The sequence below is a fragment of the Symphalangus syndactylus genome, chromosome 18 (assembly GCF_028878055.3).
Source record: "Symphalangus syndactylus isolate Jambi chromosome 18, NHGRI_mSymSyn1-v2.1_pri, whole genome shotgun sequence".
In the NCBI taxonomy this organism is placed as follows: domain Eukaryota; kingdom Metazoa; phylum Chordata; class Mammalia; order Primates; family Hylobatidae; genus Symphalangus; species Symphalangus syndactylus.
The window spans coordinates 108,573,940-108,591,428 of NC_072440.2; the positions used below are offsets into that span (position 1 = coordinate 108,573,940).

A 17,489-nucleotide genomic window follows, 5' to 3' on the forward strand; every position below is an offset into this window, starting at 1 on the left:
GCTTTGCTGTCCTGTTCCTCAGTGGAGCTGGTGAAATTTAGGGGGGTTAGGGGATGGGAAAACACTTCAGGTCTTTGGAAATGGTCCTAAGGGCATACGGAAAATTCAGCAACATCTATTCAAGAATATCTGCTAAAATTCAGTAAGAACAGTGACAGTCTGCGGTATTTGAACCAAGACCCCACCTTCACACCCTCTCCCAGATCAGCAAAGCGGAGACCGCAAACGAGTGCAGCCCATGGTTGCAGGGCTGTCTTCCCGGGAGAGGCAGGACATCAGGGCTTCTCATTCTGCACCTGTATGCCTGTTGCTGAGGCTCAGTCCCGGGCGAGTGTGGTTGAGAGGCGGGGGCTCCTTTATTTGACCCAGCCCTGACTCATGAGACAGGGTCCTACCTTAGGCATGGCCACTGAGATACTGGGGCCACAGTGACCCATTCTCATGATCCATAAGGTGGAGGCTTCACACTGAGGGTGAGACATCTCCAGCCCTGCAAACCCTGTAACTCAGCCAGAGGAAACACCAAATCAGAGCTGCTACTCAGCAACACGGTGTTGTAAGAGGTTTGTTCCACAGGTGCCCTGGAGACAAATACCTAGCTAACCTTCCCACACCACTAGAATATGCTCCCTGGGACCTCCCCTATTCTGATGGGCAGTAATTTGATTGCTTGCTACAAATGAGGCAATCCTGGGCTTAAGGTGCCATCTAGTGCTGAAAAGTAGGCAGCTACCTAGCAGGAAATAAAATCACAGGAAATTTATAAAGATTCTCTAAGCTAAGCTTGTCCAACACATGGGCAGTGGGTCTTATGAGGCCCATGGTGGCTTTGAATGTGGCACAACACAAATCCATAAACTTTCTTAAAGCAGTATGAGATTGTTTTGCAAAATTTTTTTGGCTCATCAGCTATCCTTAGTGTTAGTGTATTTTATGTGTGGCCCAAGACAATTCTTCTTCTTCCAGTGTGGCCCAGGGAAGCTAAAATATTGGACACTCCCTACATCTAAGCAAATATATTCAACAAAAACTGAAACAAACCAGGAAGAAAAGACTGGAATAAATAACTAATGCTTCAATGCACAGGCATAGATGTATACCCATAACAAACAACAGCAAAGAACTATGACATCCCCAAATGGACAAAGCAAGGAACCAGTGACTGATCATAATAAGACAGTGATGTATGAACTCTGTGATCAATAATTCAAAATAGCAGTTTTAAGGAAACTCAGTGACCTCAAAGATAACACACAAAAGCAGCTTAGAAGTTTATCAGAGAAATTTAACAGGGATTTAAATAATTTTTAAAATCAAACAGATACCTTTGAATGAAAAAATATATTTGCTGAACCAAAAAATTCTTTAGAGGCTCTTAAGAATAGAATGAAGCAAGCAGAGGAAACAATCAGTGAGCTCAAAAATGGGCTATTTAAAAATACACAGAGGAGAAAAAAATGAAAAGGAATAAAGATTGCTTACAAGATACAAAAAATTACCTCAAAAGACCAAATCTAAGAATTATTGGTGTTGAGGAGGGAGTTGAGCAAGAGCAAGGGGTAGAAAGCTTATTCAAAGAAATAACAGAAAACTTTTCAAAACTTGGTAAAGACATAAATATCCTGGTACAGAAAGGTCAGAAAATACCAAATGGATTGTATGCAAATAAGACTACTCCAAGGTGTATAAAAAATCCTAAAGGTCAAGGACAGGCTGGGTATGATGGCTCATGCCTGTAATTCCAGCACTTTGGGAGGTCAAAGTGGCTGGATTGCTTGAGCCCAGGATTTTGAGACCAGCCTAGGCAACATGGTAAAAGCCCATTTCTACAAAAAAAAAAAAAATACAAAAATTATCCAGGCATGGTGGTACGCACCAGTGGTCCCAGCTACTTGGGATGCTGATGTGGGAGGATCATCTGAGCCAAAGGAGGTTGAAGCTGCAGTGACCTGTGATTGTACCATTGGACTCCAGCCTGGGTGACAAAGTGAAACCCTGTCTCAAGAAAAAAAAAAAGGTGAAGGATAAAAAAATCCTAAAAGCAGCAAGAGAAAAGAAGCAAATAACATAAAGGAGCTTCAATTCATCTGACAACAGACTTCTCAGTGATAACCATACAGGACAAGAAGTGGGATGACATTTTAAAGTGCTGAAAGAAAAAACTACTGCCATCCAAGAATATTGTATCCAGAAAAGCTATCTTTCAAATATGAAAGAGGGAGAAAATCTTTCCTGGATAAACGAGCTGAGAGAATTCACCACCACCAGTCTTAAATGAAATGCTAAAGTTCTTCAGTTTGAAAAAAAAAAAAACTAATGTGCAAAAAGAAAACGTGAATTTATAAAACCCACTAGTAAAATTAAGTGCATTAACGAACTCAAGAATACTCCAACACTGTAATTATAGTGTGTAATTCACTCATAACTCTAGTATGAAGTCCAAAAGACAAATCTATCAAAAATAATAATTTTTTGTTGATATCTTTAACAGGTGTTAAAAGATAGGCAACATAAAAACATGCAAATTGAGACAACATGAAGTCAAAATGTGGGAGGAGGGATAAAGTTAAAAATGCAGAGTTTTTTTTTAGTTTTTCTTTATTTCTATTTTTTTCTTTGTGATCTAAGATGAGTTGGCATCTCTTTAAAATAACTTGTTATATCTATAAGATGTTTTTGTAAGCCTCATGGTAACCACAATGCAAAAACCTATAATAGATTTGCTAAAAATAAAAGTCAATTAAAACATACTATCAGAGAAAATTAGTTAACCACTAAGGCAGAAAGAAAGAAAAGGAAAGGAAAGGAAGGGGAGGGGAGGGGAGGTGGGGAAGGAGGGAAGAGGAGGGAAGGGAAAGGGAGGGGATCAGAAAACAAGCAACAAAATGACAGTAAGCTCTTACTTACTGATGACAATACTGAATGTAAATGAACTCAATGTTCCAAATAAAGGCGTACTGTTGCTTAATGGACTAAGAAACAAGACCCAACTACATGCTGCCTACAAGAAACCCGCTTGACCTATAAAGACACAAATAGGCTGACAGTGAAAGGATGGAAAAAGATATCTCATTCAACCAAAGACCAAAAAGAGCTGCAGTAGCTACACTTATATCAGATAAAATAGACTACAAATCAAAGACCATTAAAAAAAAAAGACAAGACACTGTGTAATGATAAATGGGTCAATTACGAATATCTATGTGTCCAACACCAGAGCTTTCAAGTCTTATATAAAGCAAACATTAATAGATCTAAAGGGATAAATAGACTGCAGTACAATAATAGTAGGGGACTTCAACACCTCACTTTCAGTAATGGACAAATCATCTAGACAGAAAATCAACAAAGAAATAGTGAAGTTGAACTACACACTAGATCTAATGGACCTAACTGACATTACAGAACATTTTACCCAACTGCTGCAGAATATACATTCTTTTCATCAGCACATGGAACATTCTCTAGAATAGGCCATGTCTTGGGCCATAAAACAAGTCTAAACAAATTCAAAAAAGTAGAAATCATATCAAGTATCTTTTCTGACTATAATGGAATAAAACTAGAAATCAATAATAAGAGAAACGTTGGAAAATACACAAACACATGTAAATTAAACAACATGCTCCGGAACAACAAATGGGTCAGTAATTAAGAAGGAAATTTTAAAACTGCTTGAAACAAATGAAAATGGAAATACAACATACAAAAATATATGGGATACAACAAAGGCAGTACTAAGAGGGAAGTTTATAGCAATAAATACCTATACCAAAGAAGTAGAAAGACTTCAAATTAATCTAACAATGCAGCTCAATAAACTAGAAAAGCAAGTATAAACCAATCCCAAAATTGCTAGTAGAAGAAAAAAATAAAGATCAGAGGATAAATAAATGGTGACTAAAATAATACAGAGGAACAACAAAACAAAAAACTTGGTTTTTTTAAAGAAACAAAAGTAATGAACCTTTAGCTAGACTAATTACAAAGAGAAAAGACCCCAAAAAATCAGAAATAGAAAAGGATACATAAAAAATGAGACTGGCTCTCTTCTCTTTTCCATTTGACAGACACCTGCATATTCTTATGCAGTGCCAACCATGTCCCTGAGGCAACAAGGTGAAAATGAAGGCCAGAGTAAACAAATTTGGCCATATTAAGCACCTGGCCACCAAGGCTGCTTTTAGCTCTGACAAAGTGGATATTGTCATCATCAATGATGCCTTCATTGACCTCAACTACCTGGTCTACATGTTCTAGTAGGCTTCCACCCATGGCAAGTTCCACAACATCATCAAGGCTCAGAATGAGAAACCTGACATCAGTGGAAATCGCATCATTATCTTCCAGGAGCAAGATCCTCCCCAAAATCAGGTGAAATGACAGCAGTGCTTATTATGTTGTTGAGTCCACTAGAATCTCCATTACCATGGAGAAGGCTGGGGCTCACCTAGAGGGGTAAGCCAAAAGAGCCATCATCTCTGCCCCCTCTGCTGATGCCCCTTATGTTTATGTGGGGTGTGAATCATGAGAAGTATGAAAACAACCTCAAGATCCTTAGTAGTGCCTCATACACCACCTACTGCTTAGCCCTTCTGGCCAAGGTCATCCATGACAACTTTGGCACTATGGAGGGACTCATGACCACAGCCTATGCAATCACTACCACTCAGAAGACCACGGGTGCCCCTTCTTGGAAACTTTGGCAGGATGGCCACAGGGCTCTACAGAACATCATCTCTGCATCTACTGGCACTGCCAAAGCTGTTGGAAAGGTCATCCCCAAGCTGAATGGAAGCTCACTAGCATGGTGTTCCATATCCCCACCTCTGTGTCATTTTGGACCTGACTCACCAGCTGAAGAAACCTGACAAATATGATACCATCAAAAAGGCGGTGAAGCAGGCATTGGTGGGCCCCCTCAAGGGCATCTTGGGCTATAGTGAGTGCCAGGTTGTCTCCTCTGACTTTAACAGACATTCACTCTTCCACTTTTGATGCTGGGGCTGGCATTGCCTGCAATGACCACTTTGTCAAGCTTATTTCCTGGTATGACAATGAATTTGGCAACAGGGTAGTGGACCTCATGGTCCACATGGCCTCTAAAGAGTAAGAGACCCTGGACCACCAGCCCCAGCAAGAGCACAAGAGGATTAGAGAGGTTCTCAGCTGCTAGGGAGTCCCTGCCACACTCACTCTCCCACTATACTGAGAATCTCCCCCAACACAGTTTTCATGCCAGGCCCCCTGAAGAGAGAGGGGCCCAGGGAGCCACATCCTGTCACATACCATCAATAAAGTCCACTGTACTCAGCCAAAAGGAAATGTGACCACATAATTACAAAGATTAATTAGAGACTATTATGAACAACTACATACCAACAAATTGGAAAACCTAGAAGAAATAGATACGTTTCTGGACACATACAATCTACCAAGATTGAACCATGAAGAAACAGAAAACCCTAATAAACCAATAATGAATGATGAGATCAAAGCTGAAATTTAAAAAGTCTCCCATCAAAGAGAATTCCAGGACCTAATAGCTTCACTGCTGAATTCTACCAAACATAAAAGGAATAACTAATACCAATTTTGCTCAAACTCTTCAAGAAAATTGAAGCAGAAGGAATACTTCCAAACTCATTCTACAAGGCCAGTATTACCCTGATACCAAAACCAGACAAAGACAACAAAAAAAGAAAACTACAGGTTAATATCACTGATGGACATAGATGCAAAAATCCTCAACAAAATACCAGCAAACTGAATTTAACAACACAATAAGCAGGTCACTCACCATGATCAAGTGGAATTCATTCCAGGAAGGCAAGGATGGCTCAACATACATGAATCAATAAACATGATACATTACTAACTGAACCAAGAACAAAAACCATATGATGATTTCAATAAATGCTGGAAAGCATTTGATAAAATTCAACATCACTTCATGATAAAAAAAAAACCCCTCAATAAATTGGGTATAGAAAAAAAACTACCTCAAAATAACAAAAGCCACAAATGACAAACCCACAGGTAACATCATACTTAATGGACAAAAAATGAAAGCCTTTTCTCTAAGATCTGGACCAAGACAAGGATGCCCACTTTCACCACTTTTATTAACATAATGTTGGAAGTCTGGCTGGGCAATTATGCAAGAGAAACAAATGGCATCCAAATTGAAAAGAAAGAAGTCAAGTTCTCCTTCTTCACAGACAACATGATCTTATACTTAGAAAGACCTAGACTCCACCTAAAAACTGTTAGAACTGATAAACTAATTCAGTAGATTTTCAGGATACAAATGCAATGTACAAAAATCAGTAGCATTTATATACACCAACAGTGAACAATCTACAAAATAAAACAAGAAGGCAATCGCATATACAATAGCTACAAAAACTATAAAATACTGAGGAATCCATTTATCCTAAGAAGTGAAAAAGCTATACAAGGAAAACTATAAAACACTGATGAAATATATTGAAGAGGACACAGAAAAAATGGAAAGATGTTCTGTGCTCCTAGATTGAAAGAATTAATATTGTTAAAATGACAATACTATCCAAAGTAATTTACAGATTCAATTCAAACCCTATTAAAATACCAACGACATTCTTCTCAGAAATATTTTTTAAAAGTAAAATTTAAATGAAAGACCCTGAATAACCAAAGCAAAAAGAACAAAGCTGAAGGCATCACACTGCCTGACTTCAAAATGTACTATGAAGCTATATAACCAAATCAGCATGGTAATGGCATAAAAACAGACACATAATAGAGAACCCAGATATAAATCCACACATTTACAGCCAACTCATTTTCAACAAAGGCACCAAGAACATGCAATGGGGAACAGTCTCTTCAGTAAATGGTGCTGGGGAAACTAGATAACTGCATGCAGAAGAATGAAACCAGACCCTTATCTCTCACCTTACGCAATATAAAATCAAAATGGATGAAAAACTTAAATCTAAGACCTAAAACCATGAAAATTCCAGAAGAAAACATTGGGAAAATGCTCTAGGACATTGGTCTTGGCAAAGATTTGTGTGTAAGACCTCAAAAGCACAGGCAACAGCCGGAAAAACAGACAAATAGGATTACATCAAGCTAAAAGGCTGCTGTACAGCAAAGGAAATAACAAAGTGAAGTGACAAGCCACAGAATGGGAAAAAAATATATTTGCAAACTATCCACCTAACAAGGGATTAATAACAAGAATATATAAGGACAACTCAATAGCTAACAACTCAGTAGCAAAAAAAAATTAATTTATAAATGGGCAAAAGATCTGAATAGATATTTCTCAAAAGAAGGCATACAAATGGACAACAGGTATATTTTTTAAGTGCTCAACATCTCTAATCATCAGAAAAATGCAACTCAAAACCACAATGAAATGTCATCCCACCTCAGTTGAAATGGCTTTTGATACGGTCTGGTTCTGTATCCCCACTCAAACCTCATCTCTAATTGTAATCCCCACATGTCGAGGGAGGGACCTGGTTAGAGACGACTGGATGATGGGGTGGTTTTCCCCATGCTGTTCTTGTGATAGGGAGTTCTCATGAGATCTGATGTTTAAAAGTGGCTCTTCCCCCTTTCTCTGTCTCTCTCTGTCTGTTGTCTCTGTCTCTCTCTCTCTCTCTCTCTATCCTGCTGCCATGTGAGACATGCCTTGCTTTGCCTTCTCTTTCTGCCATGATTGTAAGTTTCCTGAGGCCTCCCCAGTCATGTAGAACTGTGAGTCAATTAAATCTCTTTTGTTTGTAAGTTACCCAGTCTCAGGTAGTATCTTTATAGCAACATGAGAGCAGAGTAATACAGCTTTTATTTAAAAAGACAGGGGGAATAGTGGATGCTAGCGAGGATGTGGAGAAAGTGAAGCCCATGTACACCATCGGTGAGAATGTAAATTAGTACACTCACTATGGAAAACTATGAAAACTCCTCAAAAAAACTAAAAAATAGAACAACAATAGATTCATCCAGCAATCTCACTACTGTGTATATATCCAAAAGAAAGTAAATCAATATATTGAAGAGATATCTGCACTTCCAAGTTTACTGTGACACTGTTTACAATGTCACAGCCAAAATATGAAATCAAACTAAGTGCCCATTAATGGAGGAATAGATTTTAAAGTGGCATATATACACAATGGATTGGGGATGGATACCCCATTCTCCATGATGTGGTTATTATGCATTGCATGCCTGTATTAAAATATTTCATGTACCCCATAAATATATATATATACCTACTATGTACCCATAATTGAAATATTTTTTTTAAAAATGTGGTATATGTACATATACCATGGAATACTATGCAGCCATAAAAAGGAATGAAATAATGGCATTCACAGCAACCTGGTTGGAGTTTGAGACCATTATTCTAAATGAAGTAGTTCAGGAATGGAAAACCAAACATCATATGTTCTCAGTTATAAGTGGGAGCTAAGCTATTAGGATGCAAAGACATAAGAATGATACAATGGGAGCAGGGTTGGGGGGTGAGGGATAAAATACTACACATTGGTTACGGTGTACACTGCTCTGGTGGTGGGTGCACCAAAATCTCAGAAATCACCACTAAAGAACTTATCCATGTAACCAAACACCACCTGTTCCCTCAAAACCCTGTTGAAATTTGTTTAAGACACGTGAATAGAGATCTGAAGAGAAATTTTTCCAAATAAAACATACAAATAGCCAATAAACATATGAAAAGATGTTTCTCCTCATTAGTCATCAGGGAAATGCACATCAAAACCACAATGAGACACCACCTCACATCCACTAGGATGACTATAAACAAAAAGTAAGACAGAGAGTGTTGGGAAAGATAGGGAGAAATCAGCACTCCTTTATGTGGCTGGTAAGAATGTAAAATAGTGCAGCACTTTCGGAAAAGCCCAGTAATTCTTCAAACAGTTAAACACAGAGTTCTCATATGACCCAGAAAGTGCAATCTTAGGCATACACACAACAAAAGAAAGCATATATCCACACAAAATCTTGTACACAAATGTTTACAGCAGCATTGTTCAAAATAGCCAGCAGATGGAAACAAGTGTCTGTCAACTAATGAATGGGTAAACAAAATGTGGTAGCGGTTGAGTATCCCTTATCTGAAATGCTTGAGACCAGAAGTGTTTGGATTTCAGCTTTTTTAAATATTTGTATGACACTTACTGGTAGAGTGTCCCAAATCCAAAATCTGAAATATTCCAGTGAGCATTTCCTTTGAGCATCGTGTCAGCACTTAAAAAGTTTTGGATTTTGGAACATTTCAAATTTTGGGGCTTTCAGATTTGAGATGCTCAACCTGTATTAGGCTTACACAAAAGGAAATAAAGTGTTAATACATGTTACAACATGGGTGAATCTTGAAAACATTATACTAAGTGGAAGAAGTCAGACACAAAAGACCAATATTATTTAATTCCTACTTATATGAAATGTCCAAAATTGTCAAAACTATCAAGACAGAAAGTAAATTAGTGGTTGCTTTGGGATAGGGAAGATGAGGGATGATAGCTAAAGGATATGGGGGTTCTTTTTGAGGTGATAAAAATGTTCTAAAGGTATGGTGATGGTTGCACGTGTCTATGCATATGCTATACATCATTGATTGTACACTTCAAATGGGTGAACTGCATGTTAATTATATCACAATAAAGCTATTAAAAAATAAAATGAGTCATTTGTACATACCACTTCAGCTGCTAATATAACATACTTGTGAAATCTAGGATATTAGGATCTATCTAACCTAATACAACTTACTAATTACACATCCTAATTTACTTGATAATTTTTCAATAACCACCTATTGATGTGTGGATTAAAACAAGAATTTTCTAGAGCATAAAAAGGGGAAATTACAATCCTGAAATGCTAGAGAGATCAATTACCAAGAGGGAAAGAACAAGTCATTTTATATTTTATAAACATATCAACATAAAACAAAGAAGCCATGGAACTGGAGATAAGTGCATGTCACGATTACCTGGGAAAATGTTGAGTCTGATGTGAGTCCATCTCTGCTGGGAATTGACAAGAAAATGGTTGTGGCCGGATGCAGGGTTTCCTGGCTTAAGCTCTGTCATGGGAACCAAGTAACTCCAGTCGTCAGATTTTAGCTAGCAATAAATATAGAAATGTCAGCAATTGCTCTTGAAAACAATAAATTCTGTCATTCTATTGCCTCTGTGGCACTTAAGGTGTGGAGATACTTTGGAATAAAAATTAATGATGGATGCCGGGTGCAGTGGTTCACGCCTGTAATCCCAGCACTTTGGGAGGCTGAGGTGGGCAGATCACAAGGTCAGGAGATCGAGACCATCCTGGCTAACATGATGAAACCCCATCTGTACTAAAAATACAAAAAATTAGCCGGGCGTGGTGGCGGGCGCCTGTAGTCCCAGCTACTTGGGAGGCTGAGGCAGCAGAATGGCATGAACCCGGGAGGTGGAGCTTGCAGTGAGCCGAGATGACGCCATTGCACTCCGACAGAGCGAGCCTCTGTCCCAAAAAATAAACAAATAAATAAATAATGATGAATACCTAATGAAACACTTTAATAAAAATAGTACATATCAAGCCCCACGTTTAATAAAAAACAGAATAAAGGCCTGTTTTGTTTTCACTGATCAAAATAGCCAGTGGGCGATGGTGGCAGAGGCTTGCAAATGAAGGACAAGATCTCAGACCCCTCCAAATGTCTTCACCTTGAGGTGTGGTGAGGTGAACACTCAAATAAAAACCAAGGCTACTGCCCTGCACCATGACATCTGGGGAAATCTGTTGGCCTGAACCTTGCAACCAGTTTCTCTAGGTTAGCCCCTTCTCAAACTAACGGCCCTGTTTACTGTTGCTGTTGTTTACTTTCCTGTCTGTTATGGATCAACATTTCTGTAAAATCAATACAAATTATTACTAAATAAAATTAAAAAAAAAAGAATGTACCAAAACACAAGCCCTGTTTATTTTTCCCCCCAACTATTTCTTTTATTAAATTCTCCACACACAAAAGTTACTTCAAGTTACATCAAGTTGGTATAAAAAGTGTTTAAACGCTTACTATCAGTTTCCGTATGTGTGCTTATCGGGGCCAGCAGCCATTTACAGGTGGGTCATAGTGGAACACTTTGAGAAGCCTTTGGGCCATGATGCTCACTCTTCCCAGGTTGAACGAACCACTGAGACGTTTGTAAGGCCACAGTGGGTAAGCAAATGATGTGGGGAGCACCAGGGCTGGGTGTCCCAAAGAATCGCCAGGTGTGCAGAGCAGTTTCCCTACTTTCCTAATAATTGGTGACAAGACCCAATTCATTTGGGGGAGATGTACCTCAGCAATGGCTTCAAACTCCTCGGGAGTGGCTGCAGCTCCTGTCCTGATTCCTCTTTCTGGGATTTCTGGTAGTTTATCTGTAGTTGGAATGACCATTCAGGATTAAGATTAGGGTTCAAAATCAAAGGGAATCTACTCTCTTAGTGGTTTGTATGGTAATTCTCGCTTTGCAAATAACACTAAAGATATTTCAAAGTATCAAATGATCAAAGTAATAGACACACTTGTTGAAGTTCCTCAATATTTAATATATTAACAGTCATTTCAAAAAATAGTACAAGATGTTTGATATTACATTTGCTTTTCAAATAGTAAATGTCATCTGCAAGTTAGCTCAAACTTCAACAAGTTTATCACATCACTAGAGTTTTCAAAGTTGGACTATTACAAGGTCAATTCCAGAAACACCACTCTCCCAGTGGCATCCTTAGAATTGATACTGGGGCAATTCAGAAATAGAAGCACTCATGGGCAATTGAGGGGCTTGCCGAAACAACCTTACTCGTTTGTCATTGGTCATTTCCGCTTTTAGAGTAGCATCTCTCGTAGCATTATTTCCTGTTCAGGTGCCCCAGCCGTCTTCAGGGAGCAGGGCCTGTTCATGTCCACAGAACCCCATGTAGTACTGTGCACATAGCACGTTCAGTGTAAACTTGCCAACCCACATTGACTTATCTTCCTTAAGTACATGTATAAACACATACATAATTGTACATATTTTTTAAAAATTAATGCTAAAGTCAACATCAGATGATATCAAAGTAATAAAAATACAAGTCTGTGGAGAAAAAATGACTCCATCTTGGATGCGAATCTGCCATGTCAATGTCTGATTAGCCTCAATCCTGTGAACACGTCCTGATTCCAACTTGATTTACTGTCCTTAGTCCAGAACATGTCAACCTTGATGTTATCGCACAAACTAGAGGCTCTGACGCACACAGCCCTCTTCCCTGTTCTGGAGGCTGCCTTCAGTTGTCCCACTGAAGCACGCAGACCCTTTCCCTACGGCATGCGAGCCCTGAGTCCAGGCAGTAACAGTGCAGAGATTTACCCATCTTGCTGCTGCCCAAGGCGACGCTTCTGTCCGTAAGTTCCCCCAATAAAATACCCGTTACCAACAAACCCGATTTGTCGGCCTCTTTCTTTGGTTTCTTGGCTTCTTCGGCACCTGGGGTCTGCTCTGTGTATATGGCCCTTTCACAGAATATGTCTCATTTATAGAGCCTGCGGGATTCATGGGTCCAGCATTCCAAGATGCAGATAGGAACCCTTGCCAAAAATGCCATAGCAGCTGCCCCATCACACATACTGGGACAGCCCAAAGCAGGGCTGGTGCTGCTCACTCCACAGCTGTCCCAGACCTGGCTCCACATCAACTGGGTCATCTGAGGCACAACCCACTCCCTCCCGCCCACCCAGCAACCTGCTCAACCACGTTCCAGGGATGATGGCCTGCCTCTGCGTGAAGCTGAAGGACCATGGGAATGATGAAATCTGTATCTGCTGTTAACACTGTTAAGCCACAAATCACAACCCACAGAGTGCTCTACTAGGAGTCCTAGTCCTACAGCCCCGTTACAGCAAAGTAGCCTTAGTCAAGTTTCTGAAGCTGTCTGGGTGGTACGGAAAGTGAGCAGTTGTGGGGGTGTGGCTGGCCAGAGGAGCCATGTGACCCATAATTCTCATTTTGGGGACAGTGGTTCCTAACGCACCTTCTTCCAAGTTTGCTGCTTGAATGGACATTCGAGGAGGGTAATCTCCAGTGAAGTAAGAAACGTCCACGTCGAAGCCCCAGATGACTCCTTGGATCCCCAGCCTGAGGACGCACCAGTCGTGACCTGCCAACACAGAGGACAAGAGCAGCCTCGTTAGGGCCGACACAGCAGATGCTGCATGCGAGGCAGTGCACCCCACACGCACCTGACCCACAGCGGGGGCCCCTTCCATCCATCACAGAAAAAACTGGTCGGGGTGGTTCTTAGCTAATATGACTGTAGGATCTCTCATAACCTGGCCACGTATGACCACCATTCCCCAACAGAAATCCTCAGTTCTAACCAGAACAGAAAATGCACAGGCTGGGATCCAGGAAGACCTGATTCTGGTTCCAAATGGATCATTTCCTATGACTGTCCTTGGCAAATTATTTACCTCTTTCAGTAGAGAATCTCATTTTCTCAACTGTAAATTAGGGATGCCATTAGCTTCCATAAAGCTTAGACTGAGTGTGCGATGTAGAAAGCACCTCACCAAGCTCAGCAGGTAGTAAGCAGAGCTGGTTCTCCTGCAGACACTGTGTTCACTGTCCTCTCAAGCTCAGGAACTGCCACAGCACCCTCCAGCCTCCAGCCCCACCACTGGTCAGACACCTGCTGCGTCTACCAAAGCCTTCAGAATCTTGAAGCCACGTCGGCCCCTATGGAGCTCTTGGTCATTTGCTGCCAGATAGAAACTCACCTTAAAATGTCCAGATTTGTTAGAAACGAATACTGCCTCAAGTACTGTAGAAAGTTAGAAAACTAGAAATATCAAATATTTCTGTAATACTTGAGATAGTGGCAAGTAAAAATCCAATTATCAACCTAATGCCTGGATTTGTTTGCTTTTCTTCAACTTCAAAAGGTATATTTTGATTGAGACTGAGTAATAGCAATGAATAAAAATTGCATAAAATCGTAAAAGACAGCGGGTACAGTGTTGAGGGCAGACCCCGGCCCAGTCCCCAGCTTGTCTTGCTAGCAGTGTACCCTGGGCTGAGGCCAGGAATCTGTTTCTATGGCGGTTAAATGGGGATAGAGACCTACTCCAGAGGACTGTAGTAAGGACCCAGAAGATGCACGCTGCCTAACGTCTGCCACGTTGCTCAGTGAGAACGCACTCTTTTTTCCATCCGCAGACCTCACCAGGGTTTTCATTTTCCCAACAAAGTGCTTCTCACCCTTTGTGCCTGGTGGGACGTCAGTGACCGGGGCTCACACCGCCCCTTCCTGACTTAGAGCCTGATGTTCAGATAAGGACATCCAAGATTACAGAGCATTCCAGGGCCCCATGTTAAAGCTGACCCAAACGGACACTGGCTTTGCAACAGCCTCCGTTTTCAACTTTGCAGTGTCAGATGCACTGCAATCAGCGAGCCGTTGTTATTACCTGGAATCCTTTTCCTCCTGGTCTCCCAGCCATCCATCCATTTCCCAAACTCCGTATATTCATGCTCTTTAAAGCACAGGCTGTCACTCTAGGGCAAAGACACACAACAAGGTGATCATTAACCTTCATGTGATCTCCTGGCTTCCAGCAAGTCCACTTCTGTCCCACAGTGCCAGAGGAACGGCGCAAACCAGGGTCTAAAGGAGCCTCTGCCACCACCTTCCTGCCCAGCTAGCCACTTCCAGATTGAGGGATGCCTCCACTTTTATCATCTTCAGAGAAAGAAATGTGACTTCTTTGTGGGCCTCAGCACACAGAATTGACCACTGATAGCAGCAGGTACAACCACATCACCAGGCACTCTGTGGGCTGCACAAATGCAATTCCCAACAGCAACCTACATGGGTATTAAAGTGAGAGAGACTAGTCAGATTTCAAAGCAGGCCCGGTAGACTATTCAATAAGGAATTCATCCAAAGTCATAGAAAGAGTAGGCTGGATGCTCAGGGTCCAGCTGAACCCGCACAGCACACTCTGCAACCCCCTAGGAAACGCATGGTCTCTGATGCCCAACAAAGCCTCCTTAGACACCTGAGCGCACTTCATCTTCCAGAACGAGGCGAATACACGCCTCCTCGCAGGAGTGTCATGAAGTTGGAATAGCCAACATGAAAGACCCTCGAATAGTGTGGATGCTCAGAAATTGTTATGCTGGCCCAGCATGGGGATACTTTCCCTGTTTCCATCAATTAGTGCAAAGAGGATCTTATGTTACTGCTTAGGGAAGCTCCCCAGGCAGGAGCAGAGGAAGGGACTAGGAGTAGCAGGTTCGGGGTGGGGGGATGCTCTGATGGGAGCTGATGCATGAGACACTAACCAGGGATCCCGCCAGACTCCCTGGTGTGCCAGCCCGCCCAGCCTCCCAGGCAGGGGACCCGTGGCCAACGGTACCCGCCCTCCTGTGCCTCAGTGCTCTTCTTCTGTCAAAGGCAAATAGCCATCGTGCTATTGACTGCCTCCAGCTGTTGTCAGCCTTAAAGGTGCCTGGCACATAGTAAGTGCCCAGTATTTAGCATTATACATGAAAGTTGATGGTATTTTGAATGTTACTACAATCAAATCACATCTTAAAGATAGCACACACTCCAGCCTTTCCATTACTCATCAGGAATTGCAAAACTCTGCTCTGAACCCAGAAGGAGAAAAGGAGGTACACCTCTCACTTAAACCCCAGACCTCCAAGGCCCCAAACTTTTTGGTATTTAGTTTTGGGGGTACGTTGATTGTTTCAGGTGTGTTGCTGCTACTGCTGCTGTTGTGATTGGACTGACACTGAACGGTGTGAGGGAAGTTGGAGACACACGCTACTGAACCAGTGGCAGGAAAACAGCCCTGTTGTAAAACTGGCTCATGCCATGTGATGACAGATGTGTTCCTAAAAAAAAGAAAAACTAGCCAGGTGCAGTGGCTCACACCTGTAATCCCAGCACTTTGGGAGGCCAAGGCTGGCAGATCACCTGAGGTCAGGAGTTCGAGACCAGCCTGGCCAACATGGTGAAACCCTCCTCTACTAAAAATACAAAATTAGCTGGGCGTGGTGGTGGGTGCCTGTAGTCCCAGCTACTTGGGAGGCTGAGGCAGGAGAATCACTTGAACCTAGGAGGTGGAGGTTGTGGTGAGCCGAGATCGCGCCACTGCACTCCAGCCTGGACAACAGAGTAAGACTCTGTCTCAAAAAAAAAAAAAAAAAAAGAGAGAGAGAAACTAAGGACCAGTCCCAGGGATAAACCCACACATGTGCACACACTTTTACAAGGATGTTTTCAATACCTGCAAAATGTCATCAACCTAAATGTGCATCAACAGGGAAAGGGGGCCATAAAATGGACCACGATGACATGGACAGTTATTATTCAGCAGCTAAGAGGGTGGCCTGGGTCTACACGCATCAGCACCAGTGGAATTCACAAACATGCAGTGAGAAAAGCAAGTTTAGGGCTGGGCACGGTGGCTGTAATCCCAGCCATTTGGGAGGCCGAGGCAGGAGGATTGCTTGAGCCCAGGAGCTGGAGACCTCATCTCTACAAAAAGTTTAAAAATTAACTGGGCATAGTGGAGTATGCCTGCAGTCCCAGTGAGGCAGGAGGATCACTTGCACCCAGGAAGTTGAGGCTGCAGTGAGCCATGACCGCGCCACTGCACCCCAGCCTGATAGCCTGATCACAGCGAGATCCTGCCCCACCCCCACCAAAAAAAGTGTGCAGAATGTTAAGTGCTTTGTGAAAATATGTATATAAAATTTAAAATATAAAATATCTTATATATTTATGAATATATGTGTATTTAAGTGTATAAAATACATTAGAAGAATTCTCTGCAATGGACTGAAAGTTTGTCCCCCACCAAAATTCGTATGTTGAAGCCTAATCCCCAGAGTGATGGTATTCAGAGATGAGGACTTTGAGAGGTGATGAGGTCACAAGGGTGGAGCCCCCATGACGGGATGAGTGCCTATGCGGGAGGAGGCAGGAGATGGCCTGCTTCCCCTCTCTTCTCTGCCACCTGAGGGTATCACCGGCAGGCGGCCATCCCAAGAGGGCCCTCACCAGACGCTGGAGCTGCCGCTGTCTCAGGCTCGGTCTCAGACTTCCAGCCCCCAGAACTTCGAGAAATCACTGTGTTTAAGCCACCACCCATCTGCAGTATTTTGTTTCAGCAGCCCCAGCGGACTAAAGCATTTTCCCATCCTACGACAGTGTTAATGGTGGGAAGGGTGGGGGCAGACTGGCACTCAAGTTGGAGGTGAAAGGTGAACTTTACATTTATCTGTAATGTTATTTTTCTCAAAAAGAAATAAATGTGTCTCACGTGATGTTATAGTGTGAGTATATATACACATATGTATGTGTGTATGTGTTTATATGTGTGTGTGTGTATATATATATGCTCAAGTATAAAATCTAAGAAATAG

General features: G+C 41.7%; 1 protein-coding gene across 3 annotated transcripts in view; it reads right to left on the minus strand.

The window, feature by feature from the left end:
* ALLC (allantoicase) overlaps positions 1-17,489 on the minus strand; it is a 44,679-nt gene that overhangs the window by 9,133 nt on the left and 18,057 nt on the right. For all 3 annotated transcript variants that reach the window (XM_055253199.2, XM_055253200.2, XM_055253201.2), the window contains 4 exons: positions 14,519-14,606; positions 13,084-13,209; positions 11,366-11,445; positions 10,025-10,157 (listed from right to left, as the gene is read on the minus strand). In XM_055253199.2, coding sequence (XP_055109174.2) covers positions 10,025-10,157; positions 11,366-11,445; positions 13,084-13,209; positions 14,519-14,606 — 427 coding nt within the window. The remainder of the gene's footprint in view (positions 1-10,024; positions 10,158-11,365; positions 11,446-13,083; positions 13,210-14,518; positions 14,607-17,489) is intronic.